This window comes from Schistosoma haematobium, chromosome 2 (genome assembly GCF_000699445.3).
Source record: "Schistosoma haematobium chromosome 2, whole genome shotgun sequence".
Taxonomy (NCBI): Eukaryota; Metazoa; Platyhelminthes; class Trematoda; order Strigeidida; family Schistosomatidae; genus Schistosoma; species Schistosoma haematobium.
The window spans coordinates 42,811,739-42,839,485 of record NC_067197.1 but is presented as its reverse complement, the minus strand read 5'-3'; the positions used below and the strand labels follow the sequence as shown (position 1 = coordinate 42,839,485).

The 27,747-nt window shown below is 36.9% G+C and overlaps 1 protein-coding gene across 2 annotated transcripts in view; it reads left to right on the top strand.

Annotated features, from left to right (window-relative positions):
• Window positions 1-339: 339 nt before the first annotated feature.
• The window catches only part of MS3_00007017 (uncharacterized protein), a 63,375-nt gene continuing 35,967 nt past the window's right edge, over window positions 340-27,747 (top strand). The window contains exons 1-9 of one of the 2 annotated variants that reach the window (XM_051215273.1): window positions 340-553; window positions 596-693; window positions 730-846; window positions 884-1,009; window positions 1,046-1,107; window positions 7,147-7,239; window positions 8,998-9,074; window positions 13,928-14,119; window positions 20,545-20,755. In XM_051215273.1, coding sequence (XP_051068474.1) covers window positions 525-553; window positions 596-693; window positions 730-846; window positions 884-1,009; window positions 1,046-1,107; window positions 7,147-7,239; window positions 8,998-9,074; window positions 13,928-14,119; window positions 20,545-20,755 — 1,005 coding nt within the window. In that variant the 5' untranslated portion in view covers window positions 340-524. Of the gene's footprint in view, window positions 694-729; window positions 847-883; window positions 1,010-1,045; window positions 1,108-7,146; window positions 7,240-8,997; window positions 9,075-13,927; window positions 14,120-20,544; window positions 20,756-27,747 lie in introns of both variants that reach the window. The other variant, XM_051215272.1, reaches the window with a different exon arrangement.

Genomic DNA, 27,747 nt, shown 5'->3' with positions numbered 1-27,747 from the left:
AACACCCAGAAACCGGAGACACAACATAGCAAGACGGAATGTAGACACAACTTCTACTCCTTAAGAGTTGTCAAAAGCTGGAATTCGCTGCCGGCCGAGCTAGTCCAAGCGACTTCTCAGGAGTCCTTCAAGAGGCAACTTGATCTATTCTTAAGGACCAATGACAGCATCATACTATGATTTACCAATTTCTTTTCCTCTTTTATTGTTAACATACCTAGGTTCCTACCTGGAGGATTTTGTGATCCCCTGCTACTAGACACGGAAGACTGTTAAGCGAAAGCTTCTTCTATTCCGTCCACAACCATTTGAACCTCGACCTAAAGGCATTGGTTATTGGATAAGGTCGTGACGGATTCGAAGTTATACACTACTAATACCTAACGCGTTTTCAACCCAGTGGGTGGTCTTTACACATTTGGATCTCATAGGAGTATCTTCCTCCTAAGGCAATACCAGCCATCTGATAGTGTCACACTTTGGCACTCATATAGACATACTTCCCTCTTTTCTCTGTGATAGGAATGAAAACTACAATTATTTTGTTGTACAAGTAATACCCAGTTTGTTGCTTGTGAGGATTTTTTAATAATAGATGGAGGATTGTAATATATTTGGTTATTCTCTGTTGTCTGTACATATTCCTTTGGTGTCTGACGCCTTCTGAGTTTGTTTCAGAATTTATAAAGACTGGTAATTACATATTAAATCAAACCTGATTGTAATTAGACGAACCTCACGAGTGTGTTGCAGATCGCCTTAAACCATTTGCAAAAAAAATAAAAGATCTAGACGCATTTATAATTCAGCCGGAAAACACACAAAGCAGTCTTCTTACATTTACGGGTTCGTTGCTGACTCATTTTTACTAATCCTGACGTAGGGAATGGTTTCATTGGTTGTTCTTTCCAAGAACATAACATATTGATTCACAATAACGGGTTTTTATCTCAAAGCACCAAGATACCTGCACTGATCACACTAGATGTTCATGGATATGTCAATTTCAGTATGTTCTTATAAAAAGTATTTTAGTATGTCTCAGAAGCACTACTACTTGATATCCGAGACGGATTGATGCATAAAATGAGCTGTTTCAAGCATGTGGTAAGTGGACGAATAAAGATGTATTTTTGTGCAATAATTGTTTAGACTTTTCGGGTCATTATACATAATTCGAAGAATACCCATTCCGAGGACTAAGCTGACCTAAACCTGAAGTTCATTTGAAATGTTCAGATTGACTATGTAACCATTTAATTTTCCATTACCGGGACCCCTCATTGAAAGTTCAGCAAAATGTAATATATGCTTCGTTTGATTTCCTGAGACTTTGGATATTATTAATTGACATACTGTTCTAGCAAGCTAAACTGAATTTTCCTACTGACCCAAAAATATACTTTATCTCTTTGAGTAATGGAACCTCGCAAGAACCTATGAAATGTCAACAATACTAAAGTATCAGGGTTATAAGTGCAAACAAGACTTCAGGAGTATATGAAGGATTGTCTAAAGTTTGAACATTAGTGATCTGTTTACACTAGTTGAACTTATTAATTCTATCGTAGTTCTTATCTCGGTAATTAATTACTGATATTTACCGTGATCCTATTGGATCGCATCAAATACAAGACTGTAGAATCCTGGCTACTTAGATTGAAAACGATAAAAGAATATGAGCTTGCAGTTTTTCTGTAATTTGCCTTCGATTATTTTTGAGGAATCTCCCGGTATTGTAGATCACGTTCCTTATGTCTTACAAACACGCAGTCTACCAACTTCTATGAAATCGTGTTTATGGTGATTTCCTTCAGTCATCATTATTAATAAATACGTATTTTGTCCAGTAATATAGGAATTGAAAGTTGATGAGCGATCTAAGAAAGCTGAAAAAATTGTGCTTTCTATTCCCAGAATCGGTGGTTTTTGGTATATCAGTGAACTTGGTCACTCAGAGGTTTGACGGAGTTATTATAATCAAATATTTATGTCAAAAAGTAGCATGCTTACTTACGCCTGTTACCCCTCGTGAAGCAGCATGGGCCACCCACCATCATCCTCCATCCAACTCTGTCCTGGGCAATCCTTCCCATTTGTTTCCAGTTGCTATTCATCCCTTTGACAACTTCTTCCGATTCTCGATTAAGTATGTTCTTTGGTCTTCTTCTTTTCTGTTTCCCTTCAGGATTCCAATTTTGCGCTTGTCTCATGATGTAGTTTGATGATTTTCTCAGTGTATGTCCTATCAAATTCTAACGTCTTTTCCTAATTTCCTCTCCAGCTGGAAGCTGTTTTGTTGTCTCCCACAGTAGGTTGTTGCTATTAGTATCCGGCCAACGAACATTGAGTATTTTTCGCAGACAACTGTTTATAAATGCTTGTACTTTTTTAATGATGTTCGTAGTAGTTCTCCAAGTCTCAGTTCCATACAGTAGAACTGTCTTGACGTTCGTATTGAAGATTCTGACTTTAATGTTGGCTTGCAGACAGTTGTTTTGAGTTTCATATGTTCTTCAACTGAAGTGTCTTAAACTTGGTTAATTGCTCTACTTTTGTCTCCTTTCGTCGAAAACTGTCCTGAAGTCTTAACGAGAGCCATTACAACTGGATTTTGCCTCACTAACGTTGGTCCTTTCCCCCCTGATCTATGACAGCAGATCCATCTAACAAATCAGGGACCCACAATATACCCCAACTTTTAGAAACTCACAAGTTTCCTGGCCGTGATGACTTAATCCGTGATCTTCATGAATATAGTGACGAACTTTCGGCTAGGCAAATGACTGAATTGTTTCGGGAGACAGATAGTGTTCCAACAGTCTGGAACTAAACGATCATCGTTTTCACCTTTAGGAATGTTGTACGTATTCTATAGAACAACTACAAGGTTATAAGTATACTTTCGATTACGTTCAAACCATTGGCTTTTGCCATACTTTACCGAAAACTCATGAAATACTGACTCTCCAGAAGCAGGCTGTTTTTACATCAGGTCATAGGTGTTCTTATTATATATTCGCCCCTCCCTCAATTTTAAAGTGCCCCTACGCATCCCAGGCCAATAGTTGTGTTTTTGTATCAAAATAATTAGAAATATCTTAGTAACATTACACAGAGGGATAGGTTAGTAAACCGATTTCAGATTTTTTTTACAATCTGTCGACTTTTAATTGTTATAATTTCATAATAGCTATCCGGCTAATCAACACGAGAATCTATAAAATTGCAGAATAAATGAAAACGTAGAATAAAAGCTTGATGTTTTACACAATGCAATTGAACTTACTGACTAGGTCAGCTAATCATAGCTAAGAACACCGTAATTGTATGATATTCTAAGTAACTAAGAATAATGAATGTGCCACAAGCAATACACATGTTTTTCGATGCTTTAGTGTCATTTAGATGGTTACAGGACTTTACTTATATACTTTGGGTAAGGTTGGAAACTGTCTTCAATACTAGAGTAGTGTCATTACCAAGCTAGCGAATCACTGTGTATCTCCATCACTGTTGATATACATAAGAATTCATTCTTAATAGGTTCCTGAGTATATCAGGCATCACAAACCACTAAAACCAACTTTAAATCCAGTCTTTAGGTATGTGAAAGTGTCAATTTTCTGCTCGAAATTCGCAGAGAAACTAGACTACATTCTTAGTAGTCCTAGAAATACTTCTTTCGAAGCACGAATAGAACTAATTTTTTCAAATGAGATAATTCAATATAAGTGTATAGGCATGCTTAACAGATGATAATACTGAACTAAGTAATAAACAATGTGGCTACGTATCTGACTAAAGTAGAAGTACACCGCTCAAATGTTTAAACCGTTTGTGTCGATTGGGTCAAGTGCAACTAATCTGTCAATTTTCCTAGTTAAACTCTAATTCAGACATTCATTGTATAGGAAAATCTGAAATATTAGACTCAAGTTGTTGGTGAGTAAAATACTGCAGTCGGTTACACTGTATGGTACACTTATTTGTGTACTTCACAGGTGCTCACCTTATCGCTGTTATTGTTCTATAGTACAAATTTTGTAAATGTTCTCATCTGACGCATTTATTTTCGATCACATCTGTCAACTAAACGTACCTCGAGAAGCTCGCGATGATTTCATAGTTTACTGTGTTTAATTCTAAAACTAGTACTTCAGTTATTATTTGAATCCTTAATCATTGTCTTCACGTAAGATTTCTTTGATTATCACTTTAATTATCTGTAGATATCGACAGACGAAGGTTAAATCGTGCTTTTAATCCGTTTCAGATTTGCAAAGTAGACCAGTAATCTAATATACTTAAGTAAAATCTAGTGTAAGCGTAGCAAATAAAATACTGTGTTCTGAATCATGTAGACTTCTTCATTTTCGAATGTGCGCTCCTAACGTAGTTAATCTAAATTTTATTATTTGAACACAAATATTGGTACAAATAGGCACCGAATATATGTGCACCACACAACTCACTTGATTTGTATGTGGGCTGTGATACTGCTCAGGTGATCAGACCGAAGCAGGTGGTTTTCTTACGGGGGCTATGCCTGGAACCTTCGACTTAAAGGTCTAATCTACAAGGCAATGGAGCAACGTAAGGAGATGCAGTCCCATGGTGGCCTGTGGCCAATAATTGGTTCATACACCATTTGTTACTTCAGGATCCCGGAGCCCATGCTCACCATTGGTTTTGAGTCAGGGTGTTTCAACTCCCTTATTTGGATCCTCCATATCTACCAACCCGGTTAAGGCGACAGAAATTCGCTTTCCGTTCTCTCAATCCCGTAAACAACAATAATGCCGTAAGGAGGCGGTGAGTAGGACTTGCGTGACAGTGATTGTGTACTTGCGGCCATGTGAGAGCGTTTCGAGAAGGAGAGCGGACTCCCCTCACTTTGGGCCGTACCAGGGCATTTTGGGGCAACGTAATCTGAAAAATGTTCTGACCCTCTAAGTGCTATAGTGTGACAGTGGGTTAATAGCATCCACTTCATGTCTCAAAATGCCTTCATGCGGCCTCATAGTTACGGTCGCTTCCAGGGGAATCTTTACTACATTCACTTAGCATGGATGTTTTCATTAAAGGGAAAGTCCGAGAAGACGTCTAGCACTGGGACCGTAGATAAAAGGATTCACCTGTAGTTGGAAAATTCCGGTTTTAGATTAACGGTGTGCATGCCCTTTCGATTCTTGAAAGTACTATTGTCGTATAAACTGATTGTTGGCATCAGATATTGTTGGGTTCAGGGTATATTGGTTAGTAATCTTAAAACGGTCTTGAACGCTGGATACAGCAATTGGAGCGATATGTCAACCCGTCTGATGTAACAACTATACATTTGTGCAGTTTGACTTCCAACTAACAACCCAGCCAATGAAAACAATCTACACACGTATTGGGTCCTACGTTGTGTTTGACTGACTAACCTAGGTCCAAAACAAACTAACAGTTGCTGCTACCTTGACGTGGTGGTCGGGTTTGCCTATCGTGATGAAACAATCAAGCTTTACTGGCTGGAAGGTCGTTCCTCGAGGTTCTACCACGCCAGACAGGTCTGTTGAAGAGCGGTAAGACTAAAAGCAGCAAACTCAAGGACCGATAGCGAAGTCATACTTCTAACTGTAGACAACCAGCATAACAGAGATGCTGTCTTCCCACAAAAGAAGGTTGGCGTTAAAAAAGGCCGACCCTAAAAATGCACACCTTGCCTTATCCCACGAATATCCGTCTCCGGCGGTAAGGTCTCAACAAGTACGGAGCTAACAGGAGAATTACTCACAAAAAGGCCGTAAAAGACCGCCTCAAGCAGCATTGCGGTATCGCTGTCAGATCAATATGACCTACCCTAACCCAATTTCTTTTCAGTTACCTCTAGAAGAACCCTTCTATGGTGTGCGCAACCGGGAAGTGAAAACCGCCATCATATCTCTAACAGCACTTAAGACCTCTGACTGAATTCTGAGGCATCACTGAATTCAGACGACTCACTGCCGTCTCTTTCTAGGGCTGGAGGCTAAAATAATTGGCAAACTGATTGTTCCATCGTTTTGAGACGAAGCAATTTATACAACAGTATTGAAGTGTAAGTCTGCTCTATGCTACTTCCAAGCCGTCAACTTCACACTACATAAATTATGAATAGCTTGTGGCAGATTAACTCGTATGAGGAAGGCCAGTTTCTGTTCAGTTTATGGATACATTAGTCATATCTTCATCCTCCGACAACTGATGAAGCATCGCTGTAGTCATTGGATTTCAACCATCGCTTTATCGTTCTTTATTTCGGACTCCAATTCGTTAAATGGGAGTATGTCTTGGGCTTGTATACTGAGAAAAAGTGTCCCTGAAAAGTTTAACACTTTAAAGGTTTTTTACAAAAATACATTAGTGTGAGAACCCGAAATCAACTATCTCCATTATTTAAAGTCAGCAGTAGGACTAGAGAGGGTTTCCCGATCTCACCATTTTTCTTTAGTTTTACTATGACCTTTTGGAACCATCTATAAAAGATCTGTCACATGGAAAAAGACTTTGAGCACGAGAATAATGTAAGTATAATTTACGACAATTCATCGACTACCCACATTGCATATAATCAGTTGGTAATTGGTGTCTGTTGTTATCTATGTGTTTCACACTTTTGAAATGAAGAGTACTCATTCTAAAATTTCAGAAGCCTGTGTCTGAACTCATCGCTTGTGTTGAGTTGCCTTTGGAGGTTAACTCACATTCAGCAGCATCATCATGTAGTTAGAAATATTGTATACAGGCATTGTGATAATAGTTCGTTTGATGTAACCGAACGGAATATGTCTTGTTTACTTAATCGAACTGTTTTTTACTAAGTAATTTCCTTGTTCACTTGTTTATAGATTGTACAACCTTTCTGTCTTCCATTTCTTCTCAGTGTTATCATTTCACTTTGTTTGGAAACCTTTTCAGCGTAAATTTATTAACAGAACATCAGATTTTCAGGATCAAAGGGACGCTAGTTCCATATTATCAGTCCTCTTATTTAGTCATATATATATATATATATATATATATATATATATATATATATATATATATATATATCATTATCGTGTATTGCTTTATCTACATTACCCAACATAAGTATCTTTTTGTCATTGGTTATTCCAGAATGAACTATGTGTATCTTCCGGTACAACGGTGTACGCCCATCGTCGGTATCCAAGCCTTCTGATTCAAACATTTCGTGTCTACAATCCTATGGTTAGTCCTATTTTTGTTGTATGATACATTTGTGTTTTAGTATATATGTGTTGGTGCGGCCTGATTACAGATCAATGTGATAAGAAGTTAAGTATGGCAACGGAATCTTGTCGGCGCTTTTTTACTCTCCATAGATCAGAGTTTGGACATGTAATCCACTTGCGGAACCAGTAATTACCTCAACATGTCATGCTTACTGAAGTACAAATATACAGGGAAATGTTCCAGGATATTAATATCCTGACAGCACCCATCAAGTCTTTGACTTAATGCGAGTTTTGTAAGAGTGCGTAGGTCTTTTAGGTAGTTTTCACAAGCCAATTGAAATAAGTGATTGAAAACTATGTAGTATGGTTCAAAATAAATACCTTTTACTTATACTTCTAGTTGATCCTGTTTTGAGTTCTGAATATTCTAGTATCTTGTTACTTTCATCTGGTTGTTGCATTACTGTGTCATTTTAATTTCTTTGTTTTTCCTTCATGTTGATTCCTCAAATCAGTAGGTGTGCTGTTTAGCATTTTGAACAGATATATGATTGTGTCAGGTCTTATGGTGTCTGTGTCCTTACCACAATATACTTCGTTTAGTATTTTCTCAAGGTGTTTTTATGATATATACGTTTTTGGAACGAAAGTACATGTCACTGATTCCATGTTAAATGATATGGTGGTTCGTACACATCAAATTGGTTAGATTTAAGAGCTTATTGTTTACTTAGCTTAAGAATAATGAACTATAAAATAATGTCTCGACTGTTAATATCGGCAATGGTCTTCTCTTTAGAATCCCATTAGCTAAATTGATTTTCATTTAAAGACTCTTGTGATACAAAGATTAGGTTTTCTCCGTGAGCTTTAGGCTTTATATATCACTTCGGTTTGCTACAGTTCCCAATGCAAAATGAAACTTCTTCATTTAGCAAGTTTAGAAAAATAATTCAAGAGTTTGATGAGATCCTTTGATGACGAAGGATACAAAAGGGTTTGAAGAGCACTATCCTTAGCATAAGCTAAGCTATATTTTGCCTTATTTCAATAAACACAACTCAGTTCTCATGTAAATCTAGCTGAAAAGAGTCTGACTAGTTCTTTGGCTCTATGAATGATGTATATATATGTATGGCCTATTTAGTCTATCATTACTTTAGCCACAAAATTCTGTACACACATGTTTGTGGAAACAAGAATTTCGAATATTGATGATCAGCTGTTTCCTATAAACAAGTTAGTAACACAAAAATTTAATTCAAATCATGAGACAAAGGTAGTTAATGGTGATTATTTTCATATTCTTCTTGTAAACTAGTAACTCCCTAAGGCACCAGATTTATAAATGTAGGCAGATATAGGAACAGAAAACCTCATCCATCAATTTATACCAGTACATGAAGAGAAAATAATCAAAAATAAAAAGACGTCATACTAAGCAAGGAGAATTAATGTCCCGAAGGGTTATTTGTTTGTTACATCTTCGTGATTTTCCAAACTATCCTTGACGTAAGAGTTGTTTTTATATGAAAGGTAGCAAGTAAATTGTTACTCAGTGCAAAACTGCAATGAATTTGGCGTTTCGGTCAATGTTTCTGATTCACCATCCTAGTCTGAAAGCTTCGATAATGTAACATTCTAAGATTTCTATTTCTAATTTGAAATGGTTACCTTCCAGGTTTTATTGTGATAGCATAACTTATTCCTCAATTGTACACGTTAATTGTTTGTTATCTATTAAGAAGATTTCTATGTTTGTTCGTTTTAGGACTGGGATAACACTGTCAAAATTGATAAAGGTAACCTAAGGAATTGGACAGAACTTGTTTCCTTACGTTTTATTCGGTAAGTGATATTTATCTGTGATTCATATTTATGTTCCTCGATTGTAAATATGTTGCATAAAATATGTTAATACACTTATATTAGTTGGTAATTTTATTAGAATGTGAAATAATATCAAACTTTAATGTAACATACATTAGTCAACCTATGGAAACATTGTCAGAGTTTATTCGTGTAGTTCATTCACTTTCGCGTAAGGTACCTACATCAGAAAGTTTCTATTTCCTGTCATTATGCTTCTATAGTAGTAATAATAATAATAGTGGTAGTAATCGTCACTTCATTCAGTACCACATGTTATTCGTAGGTTTCTAGTATTCGATCATAGGTGTCTTCGAAGCATTGCTCGTATATCCTGGGACCATCGAGTAAGTAACACAGTTGTTAGGAAACGGGTACTAGGTAAGGATGGCAAATCAATTGATGAAGTAGTGAAACTTTATCAGTTGAGGTGGCTGGGACATGTTACGTATGCCCAACCACCGACTGCTCCGACGTGCGATGTTTTATGATGTAGGAGTAGGTTGGAAGAAAGCTAGGAGCGGCCAGACCAAAACATGGCACAAGTCCATGAAATCACTGAAAAGTGGACTGAGTCATGTTGGTAGGTGTAGACTACCTGGTTGACGACCGCGAGATGATAGCAACCGATGGTTAGAGACCCTGAATGACATGGCTCAAAATCGTTTGCAATGGCACAGGTGCATCCACTGTTTTTGTTCTCCTAAATTCTAATCTTCTGAATTCTTCATGTCCCCTTTTTTTCTTTCCAAATTTATTTCACTGGATTATACTCCTTGAATAACATCTTCAAACCCAATGTTTCCGATTACTGCTTATACTTCTTTTGTGCCCGTTGACCTGACTCCATTTAGAGCGTACGAATGATTGTATGAATGTTTGCTGTCGCTGATTCTCGTATATCATCGTCGACTTAAATCGCATTATCCAATAACGGAATTAAATAAGTCGAATAACGAGAATTGACTTGAGAATACATATATTTCGAATATGAAGCGAATAAAAGAGTAGAGCAAAATGACACGTATGGAAGATGGCTGGGAAGCCAACTCCATTTTAGACAAGCGTTACTCAATATTTATAGTCAGACAAAATAAAGCTACAGACATGTGATTAATGGAATAAGAAGGGCACACACATATACGCTCGTATAAAAACAGTCAAGACTGATAAGCAAATAATTGACAAGGTCAAAATATGGCTCGAGTAGAATGAATAAAATGGGATGTCCGGAAGCTAGAATAAGGTATATGGGCTTGGCATAATAACTGACACTACACTTCTACTACCTCTACCACTACGGAATTTGAATCGACAACTGCATCTCTGTGCTAATGTGGTATGACAACTCGAATTGATGTACGTACGTACGATGTTCTACGTTGTTGCTGACTGACTGACTGACTGATCGAGTACCACATGTTTAATACTAGATAGGATTACTTACCATAAAGTATTTTAACAAGTTTCTCGTACTCTCAGTTGTAGATATATGTATACGTAGTAGTGGTTGTCATGATATAGTTTATTCGCTATTCAATCTCATTCTCCAACCCTGCTTTATCTTTTTCGATTATAGTAGCTAGATATTTTTATTTTACATAAAAGTAGCATGACCGTCAGTCAGTAACAACGTAGAACTTCGTAAGTACGTACATCAGTTCGAGTTGCCATTCTACATCAGCACAGAGACCCAGTTATCGATTCGAAACCCGTGGTGGTAGAGGTAGTAAGAGTATAAGCAGTAGTCGAAAACATTAGGGTTTGAAGATGTTATTTATGGAGTATAATATAGTGAAATAAATTTGGAAAGAGAAAAAATAGGGGATAAGAAGAATTCAGAGGATTAGAATTAGGGAGAACACAAAGAGTGGATACACCTGCGCTATTGCGAACGATTTTGAACATGACTGAATGTATGTTGTTTCACTAGATCGTATTATAATTTAAATGAGTACTATAATCATTAATCAATATATTGCAAAAACTATTAAATAGTCAGAAATTTCGAGTCCTCAAATATTTGTTGATTTTTGATTAAGTAACATAAACTATGGTCTGTCATCAATGACTTATCCATATCAATATTATCTCTTCTAGCAACCAACATTCAGTCAGTCAGTCAGCTATAACGTAGAACCAGGCACATATATGCATCGGTCCAAGTTGCCATACCTCATTAACACAGCAAAATAAACACCGGATTCATAAAAGTAGTTAATTCAATGGTGGTAATATATAAAAGAAAGATTGCATATAAGGACATAGTACAAGAAGAAAGAATTAGTTCGTAGAAAGAAATATATGAAGCGATTTTAATCTCTTAGTTTAAGGGAAGACAGAGAGTGTATACACCGACGCCATTGTGATCGATTCTGAGCCATGTCACCCACAGTCTCCAACCATTGGTTACGATAGTCACGCGGACCCCAACCAAGTAGTCTGCATCTACCAACATAGCTCAGACTAGAAGTTAGTGACTTCAAGCACTGATGTCGCGTATTGGTTTGGCCGCCCCTAAGTTTCTTCCAACCATCTCCTACACCGGTTAGCGTTGCACGTCGTGGTAATCGGTGTTCGGGGATACGTAACACGTGACCCAACCATCTCAGTCGATGAAGATTCACAACCTCATCAACTGATTTACCATCATCCCCTAATACTTTGAGTCTAACCTCACTATTACTTACCCGGTTATCCCGTAACCAAAATTTATGCAATAGGAAACCTTACATATTTATAGAATCATATTAATGTTTTAATGTTAGTTCCATTTTACTGTTCCATTTAATAATAATAAAACCACTCTTATTATTTCATTAAATTATGCATTGATTTTTTGTGTGGAATACACTCAATATTTACGTAGTCGTCAATATACCCTTTTGACATTTGGTAAAAATAAAGAAGGAACAAATCGAGCAAAGTAATTTCTTATCATCGTAGCCCTACACTAATAATCAATTAATATACTTATCAATTGGATACGTTACGTAATAATTGTATAATGACATATCGATTATAAATTAACATTGAGTAAGAAAGGGGATTAATCATAATAATAATAATAATAATAATAATAATAATAATAATAATAATAATAATAATAATAATAATAATAATAATAATAATCTAAGTAATTATTCGATAATCAAGTAGTTGCTACGTTGCATAATATATAAAAGAAGACAGAAGAAGGAACTAACAAAATATTTCGATGAATGGTTAGTGTGTAGTTATATAAGAATCAACAGATGAATGTTGAGAATAAGTAAAATACAAAAAAAATGGAAGAGATACGAAAATAGTTTATCAAAGTTCTATTACAAACTTCCTTATACCGATAGCCAAGGTAGCAAGAGTGGTTCTACAAACTTCTTTTGAATAGAAAAGTTAGATTGGGGAATATAGATTGTAATGAATTTAGCAATGTGCAAAAGATGCACTTGTAAACCATATGATAAATTTGATTGAATATGATGGATAACCTTAAAAACTTTATTCAATTCCATTTTGTTGTGACTTTATGTCCGGCTTTTATCACGTGATTTATCTATTAATCAAAATACGACTTATACAATCTTAGCACTGTGCCAAACCAATGACGTTCGACTGGTATGGACAGTCTAGCGTCCTTATTGGTCCTATGTTAGCCTAGCTCGTCCACAACACCAAATAGCAGCTTCCAATATGCGAATCGAATCGAACTGTTTACTTCGGACATACTGGGTTTATATATCAACCAAACAGACCGCAACGCACCATAAAATAGGAAATAATATTCGTACACAATAAAGCCAAAAAGTTACTGTGAACGTGGGAGGCAGTAGTCAATAAACTGAACATAGCTTAAGAACAGTAAATCGTATAATAATAATATATAGGTCAAAATAAAGCTTATGACAAGGGGAATATAGATATACATAATCTAGTTACTGAATAGTTATACCGTAAGAATGTATAGATAATATTAGTCAATTAATATGTCTCAGAAGTTACTCATGATTTAATCTTCGCTTGGATATAACACATTTGATGATCTGTATTCACCAAATGAGCGAGAATAGAACTTTTACTCTGGTAGATAAGAGTGATTTGTTCCTTCTTTATTTACATAGTCATTATGATATAGTAAGATAAGTTAATTAGTCTTGATTTAATTGATCAACAATATCTGCAATATTGTTTTATTTATTATTTATTTTAACACATAGATATTGGTACAAGGAGGCACCAAATAGATATGCACCACATAAATCATTCAATTTGTGTGATGGCTGTGATACTACCCGGGTGCCCAGACCGAAACAGGTGGTTTTCTTAGGGGACCACACCCCGAGCCTTTGACCTTAAGGTCTGATCCACAAGGCAGTGGAGCATCGTGAAGAGATCCAGTCCCATGGTAGCTGGTGACAAATGATTGGTTCATATACCATTTTTTCCTTCAGGATACTGGAGCCAGCCCATGTGCACCATTGATTTGGGATCCGGTTAAAGCGCTGAATATTCGCTTTTCGTCCTCTGAATTTCGTAAACAACACTCCCGCCGCGAGAAGGCAGTGAGTAGGACTTCTCTGGCATAGGCTGTATACGCGTGGCCGTGTGAGAGCATTTTGAGAGGGAAGATGGGCCCACCCCACTCTCGGCCATACCAGGGCATTCGGAGGCCTGGAATACTGATCAAGAAACTATCAATGTTAAAGTACTCTATGTAGTTAAGTTTCATTTCATATGAATGATTCTATTCATCATCTTGGTTATCTACTAATAATCTCGTTCTTTATCCTTTTCTTTTTTCTGTAAAATTTTCCTTTTGTTCATGAATTGAATAGACTTCAACAAAAAAGTGAATTAAAGAATCATGCTACAGAAGAAGTCACATATCAAATTGCTTGTGGATTAATACATTTACCTATGTCAGATAATTTTAAACCAAATGATCATGATCCAATTATAGCTAAAGTATTAGTAGTTGTTGTATATGAGCCAGTATTTCCAGAAAATCTAACTGTTTTATCTGGATCGTAAGTAATTTGTTTGTTTGTTTGTTTTTTAATACTTTTAAAGTTTATTAAATCCTCTTTCTGGTGATCGACTGGATTGTGAAGACCTCGACATCTGAAGGAAAACACGGAATACAATGAACAGCTCAGAATCAATTAGACGATTTGGACTTCGCAGATGACCTAGCCCTCCTATCCGATATACACGAGCAAATGCAGATAAAGACAGCCAGTGTAGCAGCAGTCTCTGCATCAGTAGGCCTCAACATACACAAGGGGAAAACCAGGGTCCTCAAATTCAAAGCGGAGAACAGCAATCCAATCACTCTTGATGGAGAAACTCTGGAAGATGTAGAATCCTTCACATACCTGTGAAGCATCATCGATGAACAAGGAGGATCAGGTGCAGACGTAAATACAAGGATTGGCAAAGCAAGAGTCGCATTCCTTCAGTTGAAGAACATATGGAACTCAAAACAACTTTCAACCAATATCAAAGTGAGAATCTTCAATACGAACGTCGATGCAGTTATGCTGTACGGAGCTGAAACTCGGAGAACTACTACAACCATCATCAAGAAGGTGCAAGTATTTATAAATAGTTGTCTACGCAAGATACTCAACATTCATTGGCCGGACACCATCAGCAACAGCCTTCTGTGGGAGAGGACAAACCAGCTTCCAGCTGAAGTGGAAATTCTGAGAAGACGATGAAAATGGATAGGACATACATTGGGGAAGTCATCAAACTGCATCACGAGGCAAGCCCCAACTTGGAATCCTGAAGGGAAGGGGAAAAGACGAAGGCCAAAGAACACATTACATCGAGAAATAGAAGCAGATATGAAAAGGATGAATAGGAACTGGAAGGAGCTGGAAAGGATTGCCCAGTACAGGGTTGGATGGAGAATGCTGGTGAGCTGCCTATGCTCCTTCACGAGGAGTAACAGGCGTACGCAAGTAAGTAAGTAAAGTTTATTAAAGTATCTTCACTCATAATATCTGTAGAAACTTATTATACTCAAATCATTTTGTATCAGATTTCATGTACAAAATATCAAATACTTTTCTCAGTATAGTCAATGTATTTTCATGAAAAGGACAATATTAAATTGATATGTTTCGGTCAAACCAGCTTATAAACACCTTTGCTTATCCTTGATACCGGTTTCAGTTAGGACTTTTGTTAGTCCTAGCTAAAATCATACAGTTGTCTAGAATTTTCTTCTTTCATTAAAAAGCTAACAGTATCTTGAATCATTTTGACACACCATTTAAATATCTGAAGCTCTAAAATGTATTTTAGAGTGTGATTTCGGATTACCAAGGATAGGATTTCGTAAGATAGAATAATTAGCATTAGTTCTACGTGAAAAGATATATGTAACCAGAGAAGAAGGAGATAATAATAGGAATAAAGGAAGCATTTAGGAATAAATATGGATTTTCGCTCTGTACACAATCAACTTGATTGTTGTTAGAGGTATGTGTGTGCAGTTAAGGGAATTTTCTTCTTGAGCGACTTCCAAAATAAAACTGGGTTAGTAGTGATCTTAAACACATAAGAGCGTGGCCGCAGAGGTCAAGGGTTTGTTGTTGCTACATTGACGTGGTGGTTGGGCTTGCCTATCGTGATGAAGCAACCGAGATACACTAGCTGGAACAACGGTTCCTCAAGGTCCTACCACGCCAGACAGGTCGGTTGAATAACGGTAAGACTAAAAACAGAAAACCGAAGGCGAAGTCGTACTGCTGACTGTACAGAGGTGTGACAGCAGTAAGGTGTTTCCTTCAGACAACGAGCATGACAGTGATGCTGCCTTCCCACAAGGAAGAATGGGGTTAGAAAAGGCCGATCCTAAAAATGCACACCTCGTCTTATCCCATTGATTTCCACTTCCGGTGGTAAGGTCCCAACAAGTACAGAGGTAACACGAAAATTCCTTACACAAAGGTCGTGTGTGACCGACCTCAAGCATTTGTACCTTAGGCACTGCGGTCACGCTCTCTGGTTACTTATACAAACTCTAGCCCGATTTCATTTTCAGGTACCTTCAGAAGAACCCTTCCACGGTGTGGGCAATCGGGAAGTTGATAACCACACTCATACCTATAACAGCACTCAAGACCACTGTTTAGTTCCAATCACGATGGTCTATTTGTGCATAGTTTTGTACGTGCTATTCAGGTCTAGTCAGTGACACAGGAACACCGCCGGACATTGTTTTAAAGGCCAACTTCTTTAAAATCTTATTTTTTTATGGGATGACAGTATTCCTTGAGATGCTGTTTATCCATCGGAAATATCGTATTATAATCAAAATAACGTACGATCGACAGTACTTTTTCACCCTCCCATCTTAAGTGTTCTGCTTTTGGTATTGGGATTACCTGGCTTACTTATTTGACATGGTAAAGGACCCTAAGGAACACGAGCCAAGACCATTGTACCTTGATTATGTTGTTGCGATAGCCAAGATCGACCCCTGTGTCAAGATAGCCTCTGCACTTCGGTACTGAGATACATGATTAATATAAGTATTATTATTATAAGTTTGGTTATTGTGTACGCAAAGTCTCCCATTATAGAATTATGCTTCCACCTATGTTAAACATTCGGAGAGCAATTTTGTCATCTCATACCATTAAAATCAAAAATCAGTAGCCAATAAACAACTAGATAACCAGTCAATGACGTTAAGCTCTCTTGTCATTCTGTACCTTATCTAGCAGTTATTGGTTTATGTATCCAACTCTGAACTACACTTTTTGTTCAAGAGCTAGTAACACTACCCGGTGGAGAGCTATTCGGACTGTCAATCTTTTGCTTTAGAGTTCAATGCTTTAAAAAATATGCCACTGCTTCATACCTGTATCAAAGGCATACAAGTTTGCCAATTATGCATTAGGAATGAATTGAGAATAGTTGTTATGTGGTCAACTTCATAACAGTTAATCGATTATATATAGATAATAGATCGATAAATAGAGGTCAAGTATGTTTACACACAGCTTTTATAACCTTGACTTTGGTTCTTGTGTAGAAGCTTTAAACTATGTTAGATTTATTTCCGTCTTACACAGATTGCAAGTATCTCTATCCTTGAAAATACTAAAAATAAATTAAAGCCAAATATTCAGATTTGAACTTGGATACTAAATTGCTCTGAATTTAATTACTTAATCATAAGACCTAACCATATATTGATACATTGTACTAATCAGTCAGTGGGACAAGAAATGACTTTAATTTCAAAGGGATGTGACACACTATTAGTGGTTTAGTTTTATGAGGGATATGTATATATGTGTAAACATACATGTCAATTCACTTTAGCCAATAAACTTCCATTCTCAATCTCAATCATTTCACTTGAGTAACCAGTTGAACTCGTAAACATAAAGATTACGTATCAGTATCGACTCTTAAACATTTCACGTCACAACAGTTTTCTAGTGATGAACTTCCAGTGCAATATGTGGAAATGAAGTCAATAACATCAATTTCGCAAGAGTAGATTAAAAGTATCTTACAGTAGTAACAGCAGATGAAGTTTCAAGCACCATAATTAAAATCGATTAAATTGATGGCTAAAAATTTCTAGATTCAAAAGAATTCAGTACAGGTATCTGCATCACTGGGATCAATTAATGAATTCTTGATTAACTTAGTAAGTTTCAGTTTAATACAAATACAGATGTCACATTTAAATCTTAATTTGATCGATATCAAGACATTTTCAGAGCTGATTTTTCACATCATGATTATTGTTTCTCAAAGAATCGAATTCTTCTTCAGAATCACAAAGCAGTTAAAGATGAAAAGTATTCAAATCTCATTTTTCTCTTGGTAGCACTGTGAGAAAATTAACCTAAATGTTTACCATTGTGACTTTATTGGTTAATTTATGATATAATTGTTTGAAGGTTGTTAAATTACTTGAAGATGATTTCGTTTCATATGTTGCTAATTGCCTACAAATGGAATTTAAATAGATGAAGAACTACAACAAGGTATCGGCCACACCTGATTTATCAAACAACTCAAGCATCGCATATTTTTCGAAAGAGAGGGAGATTGTGTGTGTGTGTGTGTATGTGCCCCCCCCTCCGCCATCTCAACGCCTTCAGCTAAACCTTAGAAATCAGACTTATTTTCACGTGGGAAAATTGATACATTCAACCAGTCATGAAAAGGGATTTATATCAACTCTTTTCAACAATCTGCCATAAGTAGGCGCTGGTAGTGTCTAATACGCCATTAAGACCTCTGCAATTCAACCATCTGGTTCAAAAACACATCATTGAAATTAGTGACCTGAGCTACAAATCTTCCTCCATCATTTTGTAATTGTATCAATTTAACTTTTTTCTAGTTAATATAATTTAAAAGATACGTTCCATAAACAATAGTTCATATCTTGTGTAATAATCACTTTATCAAATCAAATATATACTCAAAAGCTATATTTATATTCTTAATTCTATCATTATAGGGTTGTGGAGGCTATTTAGTTTTTGATTGAGATCATGAACTGATTGATGTAAAACCGCCATTGAAAATCTGGAAGCACTGGATGGCCGTTTCGTCCTATTGTGGGACTTCTCAACAGTGCGCATTCACGATCTCACGGTCGCTCAATTTCGTGGATTGGTTAAGATTAGACATTAACTTTATTGGATGCCAACTCAATGGTCTAGAGGTTAAGCGTTCGCGCTCGAGAATGAAGGCCCTGGGTTCGAACCCCGCGAGCGGGATCATGGATGCGCATTGCTGAGGAGTCCCATATTAGGATGAACGGCCGTCCAGTGCTTCCAGGTTTTCAATGGTGTTCTAACACCAATCGGTTCATGATCTCAATACAAAATCTTATTTGTATATTAGACGATGCAGAAAAAGCACTAATAATCATATGCGCTCACACCACAGTTTATATTCGTATTTGGACTTAATAGGAATGGGTGACAGTCTTCCTTGCCAATTAGAGATTGACAATCAAAACTTAGTTCAGGGATCAGCATCTAATTAATGTTCTTTCTTTTCAATGCATATTGTTAGCCATCATGATATATTCAATCGTATTTCTTTGTACCTTGTGAAGCGATAGGTCTTAAAACTTTCATAAATGCGCCTGAGTAGTTTATGCGATTAAGAGACATAATACAAAAGATAACTTGTTGGAAAATTTAAATGGCAGGAATAGGTAGCATAGTTATTCAAGCAGACCGCCTTCTAGCTGGACTTCACTTAAGACTAGCATTTTCCAAAGAAATAGCAGGATGTCGATTGTTTATCTATTCTGATCTTCATAGTTTTTCGCTGCGAGATAGATTCATGCTTTTTTGCTGTATGGAATTCATCTTTTTTGTTTCACTATTATTTCATTAGCCTACTGAAATTGATTAAAGTAGTATAAAGTATCAAAAATCACTTTCTAAAACATTCAACCCTTTGAAATTTTAAATTCGTTTTGTATTGTTTACTTGAGTCTTCTCATTGATGTTAAGGATTGCAATTAATCAGTCTTTTATTGGTATATGCACATCCTGTGTGTATTGCTTCGATATCGCTTTAATTTACAAGCACTATAAGCAAAGATGGAGGATGGTATCCAGGACGTATGTTTTGTCTCCCACCTTGATCTAGTTTTTGATCCCATATTCGTCCATGATTTTTCTGACTGGTTAATAAATGAAGTCGATTTCCATGTGTACATCGTCTGCTGATTGATCTAAGTATCGAGCTTCTAAAATCCTTTGATAAACTCGCAAAATTTAAAATCTGGATATCAACTCCGGATCTTCAAAAAAGGAGAGGTGTGTTAGGTCCCGATAAGCATAATGAATGGTAACTTTGGGATCCATTTATGGACCAATACTAAACACATATTCTTATCGTATAATTGTTAAACAACTAAACTATTCATATTCCTCTTATTATAAGCTTTATTTTGACCTATGACCAATTATTATACGTTTTCCATTCTCTAATCATGCCCTGTCTATTAGTCACTGCCTCCCACATTCACAGCCACATTTGGCCAAATTCCGTACAAGTGTTATTTTCTATTTTGTGGTCTGTTTGATCGGTATATAAACCGATTATATTTGAAATATAATGATTCATATCTCAGAGGATGAGATTGACGTTCTGGACTTAACTGGCTGGGCTAGACAGAAATCGGGACCAATTAGGACTCTAGACTGCTCATACGGGTTTACGCGTCATTGATCCGATCGATAAGTCACTGCTCTCTGATTTGCGGTATCGTTACGTTATACATTAACAAGGCACACAGTCCACAATTTGTAACATACTGTAAATTGATCGACAAGTCATATGAATGCTTCATCTGTCATTGGCCATTTGATTTTTGTATTTTCAAAAATTTCTCATTGATGTATCACTGATTATTATCATCATTTTAATCCATCCCTTTATACAGAGCCCAGTCATATACTTTTATTACTGGTATCCGGATATCAGATCAACCAATATTGATTACAGAGCATGATTTAATTCAATTTAAATCAGATCTTGGTCATTTGGCCAAAGAACGAACACGACTGGAATCGTTAATTTCATCTGAATTAATGTTTGCCTTGAGTTATCCAGAAAGTGAATTACGTAAAGAGCATACTGATGCTTGGAATTTCGTAAGTTTATTCTCATAACAATTATAATCTTATAAAAAATTTAAACCATTTTTCAATATCAGTGATGAAAATGTTTATTTTAATTATTTATTTGAACATATAAATATTGGTACAAGGGGGCACCAGATATATATGCGCCACACAAACACAATGAGAATGGGAAGAGGAAACGAAGGTAAGGTGCGTAAATGGAAAAAAAGAACAATAACGACCACAGATTACTGGGTGGTGGTGTAGTAATAATGATAATGGGGGAAACGGATAGGAACAACCAGAAGAATTCTTTCAGTTAAGGAAGTCACAACCACTTTTTATGAAGAAAGTAGAAGAAGGTTACAGCAGGCTCTCCACTGGCTTCTATTCTGAGCCATATCTGATAATATCTCTATCCACTGTGTTGCACCATCTCTCGGGCCCTCAATTGCCTTGGTACGGCCGAGGGAGGGGAAGGTCAGCTGTCCCTCTCGAATTACTCTCACATGGTCACGCGTATACAGCCACTATTAGGGAAGTCCTACCCACTGCCTTCTCGCAGTATTACTGTTGTTTACGAAATTGAGGTGACTAAAGGCGAATGTCCGTCGCTTTAACCGGGTTAGTGAACACGGAGGGTCCAACTAGGTAAGTCGGGAAACTTTGATTACAAACCAATGGTGTACATGGGCTCCAGGATTCTGAGGGAACAAATGGCGTATGAATCTATTGTTTGTGACCAGCTACCATGGGACTGCATCTCCTGACGTTGTTCCACTTCCTCCCGACCCAGACCTTTAGGTCGAAGTCTAGGGGTTTAGCTTCCTTAAGAAAACCACCTGCTTCATTCTGGGGACCCGGGAAGTATCACAGCTCACACACAAATCAAATGATTAGGGCTTGTATAGTAAGAAAACCAGTTTTAGAAATGTAGGTTGAAAGCAGAGTTATTGGAAAAAGAGCATATAACAGTGCTTAATATTGAGCTGTTTTAACTGAGTGTATGAAAATTGCCAAACTAGTGATAACTACTATTATGGCTTAACGTACTGAATAGTTTACTTGGATAATGTGAATGGCTCGTTCGACATATATACCACCAACCGTTGTCAACTTTGTATCAAAATGAAGATATTTCATCTAGTCATCAGTTTTCTCAACCTTGATATTATGAGATATTGCGATGGAAATGTGAGTTTATGTTTAAATTGAATGTATTTAGTTATTCAAGTGGATAACTGAATGGTCCGTCTGAAGCTTATATTCAGTGATTTAGGCAGGAAGCTGTATCTTCTGAAGTAGTTTTCTGTGTTACATATTTCAGCTAGCTGTCTATTCTTACATGTGATGCTGATCAGAATAATGATAACTCTTTTAAACGAACGCTAGATCCGGTTCTTAAGCTGTTCTGGTAACCCTGGTCTAAATCTACACAGCTACTTGAACACGAGAGAAAAGGCGTGAAATATGGAAGAAACGCTTTACTCCAAAAGTTTATCTATCTACAGAAAATCTAAGATTTTATTCTATTTTAGATGGCCTTGGGTTTCTGGAAAATTCAGAGACGCTACTAAACAGAGTAGCAGTATATGTAATCATTCAATCAAAAAATCGACATATGACTTCTCACTTTCTAGATGTTTCTGGCAAAAAAAACTTATAGTGAATGCTGATTGGATAAGATGCTTCTTAGTGTTTTCAGAGCCTTTATTAACTTTTTTCGAGGAGATTTCTGGATATCCTCAACAACTAGTATTAGGGTTTTGGAGAGTAATTCCTAACGATTTGTCGACTAGTATTTAATTTTAACTCCTAAAATCACTAGTTGTTTGTGAAAAACACAAAAGGGAGTAGGTATCCGTTAAATTCACTCAAGGATTCGGATCGAACAACTGAAGCACGCATAGAATCTTAAGTTGAATCAATGAGTTTTTTCCGTGGAACGGTACAGTTATTAATGACAACATAAGTAATATACCTTACAAATCTAATAAGTGAGTTATCTAAAAGGTTTACGTGGTTCAAGATAAGATCAAAGCAGAAGAGCCTGCCACAATACTTATTATTTATCAAGACATACGTAACAGACGGTAGTTCTTTAATCCAGTAATGACATCCGACAAATCAAAACGAGAACTATAGACATAAAGTATGAAATTTTTTACGAACAAACAAGTGTTTAATGAGTGCACAATAAATAAGGATGAATGTTAAGAACATCAAGACAACACAATTACAATAATAATCAAATTATATGTTAAGGATTTTTCTGGTTGGCGTTCTTTTAGTGAGTTACATATGCAAAGGGAAAAGCAAGATTCTCCGATACAACACAGCATGCACCTATCGAATCGCACTTGACGTAGAAGTTTTGGAAGATGTAAAAACCTTTACACATCTGAGCAGCATCATTGATTAACACGGTGGCTCTGATGTAGGTATGAAGGCGCGGATCGGCAAAGCAAGAACAGCGTATTTACAACTGAAGAACATCTCGACTCAAAATAAATGTCTGTTAACCAACACCAAAGTCAGAATTTTCAATACAAATGTCAAAACAGTTCTACTGTATAAGGAAGAAACCTGGACAACTACGAATGCCATCATCGCGAAGATACAAGTGTTTATTAACAGTTGTCTAAGCAAAATACTTCGGGTCCGTTGACCAGACACTATCAGCAACAACCTACTGTGGGCGACAACAAACCAGATTCCAGCGGAGGAAAAAAATCAAGAAGAAACGCTGGAAGTGGATAGGACACATTAAGGAAAGCACCCAACTGTACCACAAGGTAAACCCTCACTTGGAATCCTCAACACCGAAGGAAAAAAGGAAGACAAACGAACACATTACACCGAAGAATGGAGACGGACATGAAAAGAATGGACAAAAATTGGATAGAATTAGGAAGGAAGATGGAGGACAGAGTGGGTTGGAGAATGCTGGTCGGTGACCTATGCTCCGTTGGGAGTAACAGGCGTAAGTAATATGTTACAGATTCTTGGAAAAACTTAGAACTTCAACACATTTTGATGAAGAGTTAAATGTTGTTGAATGATAATGTTATTAGTTACTGAAAATTAATAAGATAATATAATACCCTAAAAGGAGCCAGTAAAAAAAGTGTTATATCAAGAACTTATATCCTTGATATACCGCGTATAACTTAAGTACTAGAACGCTAGAACCCTTCCAAGTCGCGATGAGAAGACAAAAGTCTAGTAAAAGGAATGTTGTTCCAAACAATGTCAAATTATAGTACAAAACTGTCAGGTATTTATAGTTTTTAGTAAGAACAAAATCATCATTATAGCTATCCAATACGCACACAGGGGGTTATTAGCATTGTCTAATTGGGAAGCTACATGTAGAGATTCTAGAATATTCTTCTAAAAGATGGTTGGATGGAATATCTTCGGCTTCTTCTGAGCTTCTTACAGCTTCCTCGAGTTCACCCGTGGACCATTCTCACAAAAAGTATTAAAATAGTGAAGGAATGAATACATGTTAACCTATAGGCGAAAAGTTATGACTTAGTGGTTACCTATTTTTTGTGATTCGGTACACAATCGATCAAGTTATCTTGAATGTTTCTACTTTTTCCTTTTATTTTATTTTTGTGAATGTTTTATTGCTTTTCATTAGTTTTCTCTGTACTCATGTCTTTCGCATTAAAATCACCCATTAATGTTAATTAGCATACACAGTAGTTCTACAAATCTCTAGTGTATTTTTTTCATTCTTTGGCACTCATAAATAAATACCTTCGTGAATTGCTAGTCTTTCAATCAGTGTTTATCAGTTGTCAGTTATACGTAACATTAGAACCTTACACGTATGGTCATCAGTTCAAGTTACCATGCCCCATTTTAAAAAAACAACGGGAAATTGTCAAACAAATTATAGAGTGATTGATATAGTAATATTATCAGTGGTAGTATAAAAGGTTATACATAAAAGATATGATTCGAAAAGAAAATATAGATTAGCGGAATAAAATAGGATTCAAATAGGTAGAATCTAAGGGAAGATTAAGAGTGAATACATCTGCTCCGTCGTAAATGATTCCGAGCGATTACGCTTAGTCTCTCTCGTTTTGGCGTCCTTCTTAAACACCTTGGCTAATTGTCCCTGCCATCTTGATATTTCAACAAGTTATCTGTCTTTTGCTTGTTTCACAAGATCATTATCTCAATTCAGATGCGTTTGTGAAAAGTGTACAACCTTTCGTTGTACAAGTTAAAAAAGAGCCCAATCAGAGATATCGTGGTTGCTGGGAATATGCAGCGAAAAGAATGTACATTATTCAAATGTCGACTGACTATCTGGCGATCATTCAATATTTATCGTCAGGATCGACCAATAAGTAAGAAACGGAAACTTGTTGAAATACTTTGTGCTACGAATTCTATATTGTACCAAAAATATAATATTGAATAAAGCTAATAATAATAACCACTGGTTACGATGATCGCCTGGTCTGCAACCAGGTAGTCTGTACCTAAGTGCACAGCTCAGTCCAACAGTTAATGGCTTCATGGACTGATATCATGTTTTGAAATCACTCTTATTGTCTATCGTAGTTTAAAGTGTTACCTGACTTCAAAAGTGGAGTAGGTGAGGTAGATTTCAGATTTGTATGAAGAAAAAAACAGTGAATAAATTCATCCCCGTTATCTTGATCCATTTCGGCCGTCCCGGTTAAAGCTTCAAATCATAGATTGTGATTATAACTTGGGGTTCATTTAGGAAGTCTAAAGCCATGGATTACGTGGATTGACTCCATGTTTTGATTTCCCCATCCTTATTTTTTTCTGCTCTGTCACCCAACATTGACCGTTGAAATTTAGGTGACTAGACAAGCACGAAAATATGACTGACTGGTTAAGACGTTCAACTTTCAACTACTAAATTCTAAGTCGTAATCTCTCTACCTACTTCGGTTTGAACGACCGGGTGTTATCACTGACCGTCTGTAACTGGCAAATTATTTAAAGTGAATAGCATATTTCCGAGATACTTCAGTCGATTAGGGTCTGTAAGCTGATCAGTCGACCATTTCTATGTAAAATCATACGACTAATTTCCATGTATACTCATGTGCTTTTCGATAGCGTTAAGGGGGGCTCATAGTGATTTCTGTTGTTTCAGATTTCATCATTTTCCTATCGACCCCGTTTGGAACATACATGTACAATAACTTGATTATTTTCAACGGCTTATCACTGATGGTGAATGCATGAAGAATCTCTTAGTAGTCATATAGACATACTCTAAGCTTCAATAGACCAAGGTTTCTATGATAAATAAGGACATAAACAGTAAGTTGATCGATCGATTAGAATGGTTGATGTTACCATTTAATAATATAACATAAACTGAATATCTGACATCGAAAATTCTTTGTCTGTATTAAGCCTATATCAACAATACATTCTTCAACTTTATTAAACTAGAAACGGGATCTTCGGTGTATTCTTTATCCCAAAATTTCTTAGTGATTAATAGTTAGATTTACAGAGTTTATAACTTTAAACTATATTCTAGTGAATATCTGTAAACATTAAGGAAGTGCAGGAAGGATTTGATCGTGACCAACTTGGTCTCGTGTGCTGTTATGGGTATGAGGGCCAATATCACTTCCCGGCTGCCCACACTGGAAGTGTATTTCTCTAGGAACCTGGAAAGGAAGTGTTTTAATCTCTTTCTTACGGTTATGACCCAGCTATTCCTATTGCTTAGTATTTCTTGGACACCGATTCACTCGACAAGACCCCAAATCAGAACACGGTTGAACAGGAAAGAGATTATATTCCAAATAACAAGGTTAGATGGAGGCAAGATGCAAGCCAGAAGCACAATAGGGAAAAACGTCAGTATATTTATAGTTTTTACATAAGAAGATTCCAGAGTATTCTCCAACTATCGACTAGTGCTGATTGGATAAGAATTAGCCAATCAGCGTGCACCAAAGCAATCATGCATTGAGCATGCTTTAATCTAGTCTATGTCCCGCTAACACCTCCCCTCTGAGCAGATTCGTAGGATCTGGTGCTAGGGTCCAACTGCAACCGAGTGACTGGCCTGTGCTTTCGATTTGTCCATCGTCTAGGCAATAAAGAAGTATCACTCTTTTCTTGCACAGAAACTGATGTGTCTATTCCCGGCGTTTTGATTTCAAAGGTGTCTAGCAGAACATCAAGAGGTAATCGATATTGAATCTTGTTGCTGGCTATCGAGGTTGCTTTCAATTGGTTAGCATGACGTACCCAAACTTCCGAGCCAACTGACACCTCGTAAACCACACTCCCCTTCTTTTTCAAGATCCGACCAGCTGTCCATGTAGGATGTTTCCCACGATAGTCCATAGCAAGCACTTTTTGTCCCACCGTGAACAATCGTCTTTGTGCCCCATGATGTCGGTTAAACTGATTCTCCATCGATAGGTTTCGTTGGGGTTCAATAACTGGCGTAGGACGGATGACATCGAAATGTGTTCGTATCTTTCTGCCAAGTAGAGCTTCTGCTGGAGAGACCCCGTTAATTGTCTGAGGGTTCGGTGTAGAGCGATAAATAGACAGGAACCTCTCCAAGATAACTTCAGTGGTCCCTTCCCCTTTGGATTTTTTAGAGCATTTTTAAATGTACTCACAAAGCGTTCCACTTGGCCATTTGATTGGGGATGGAATGGAGGTGTTCGGAGGTGCTGGATTCCGTTCTGCCGACAAAATTGTGAGAAAATTTCGGACGTAAACTGTGTTCCGTTGTCACTAACTATCAATTCCGGGATTCCAAAACGACTGAATAGTTGACGTAGTTTACTGACTGTGCAGCTTGCAGTCGGGTGTTCCATGAGAAAAATTTCTGGCCACTTGCTATATGCATCAACCACCAAAAGGTAAGTTTGTCCATGAAGTGGACCAGCAAAGTCCAAATGTATACGCTGCCACGGTGACTGTGGTATTGGCCATGATTGCAGCTCTGCTTTTCGCGGTGCTTTTGTTGCTAATGCACATTT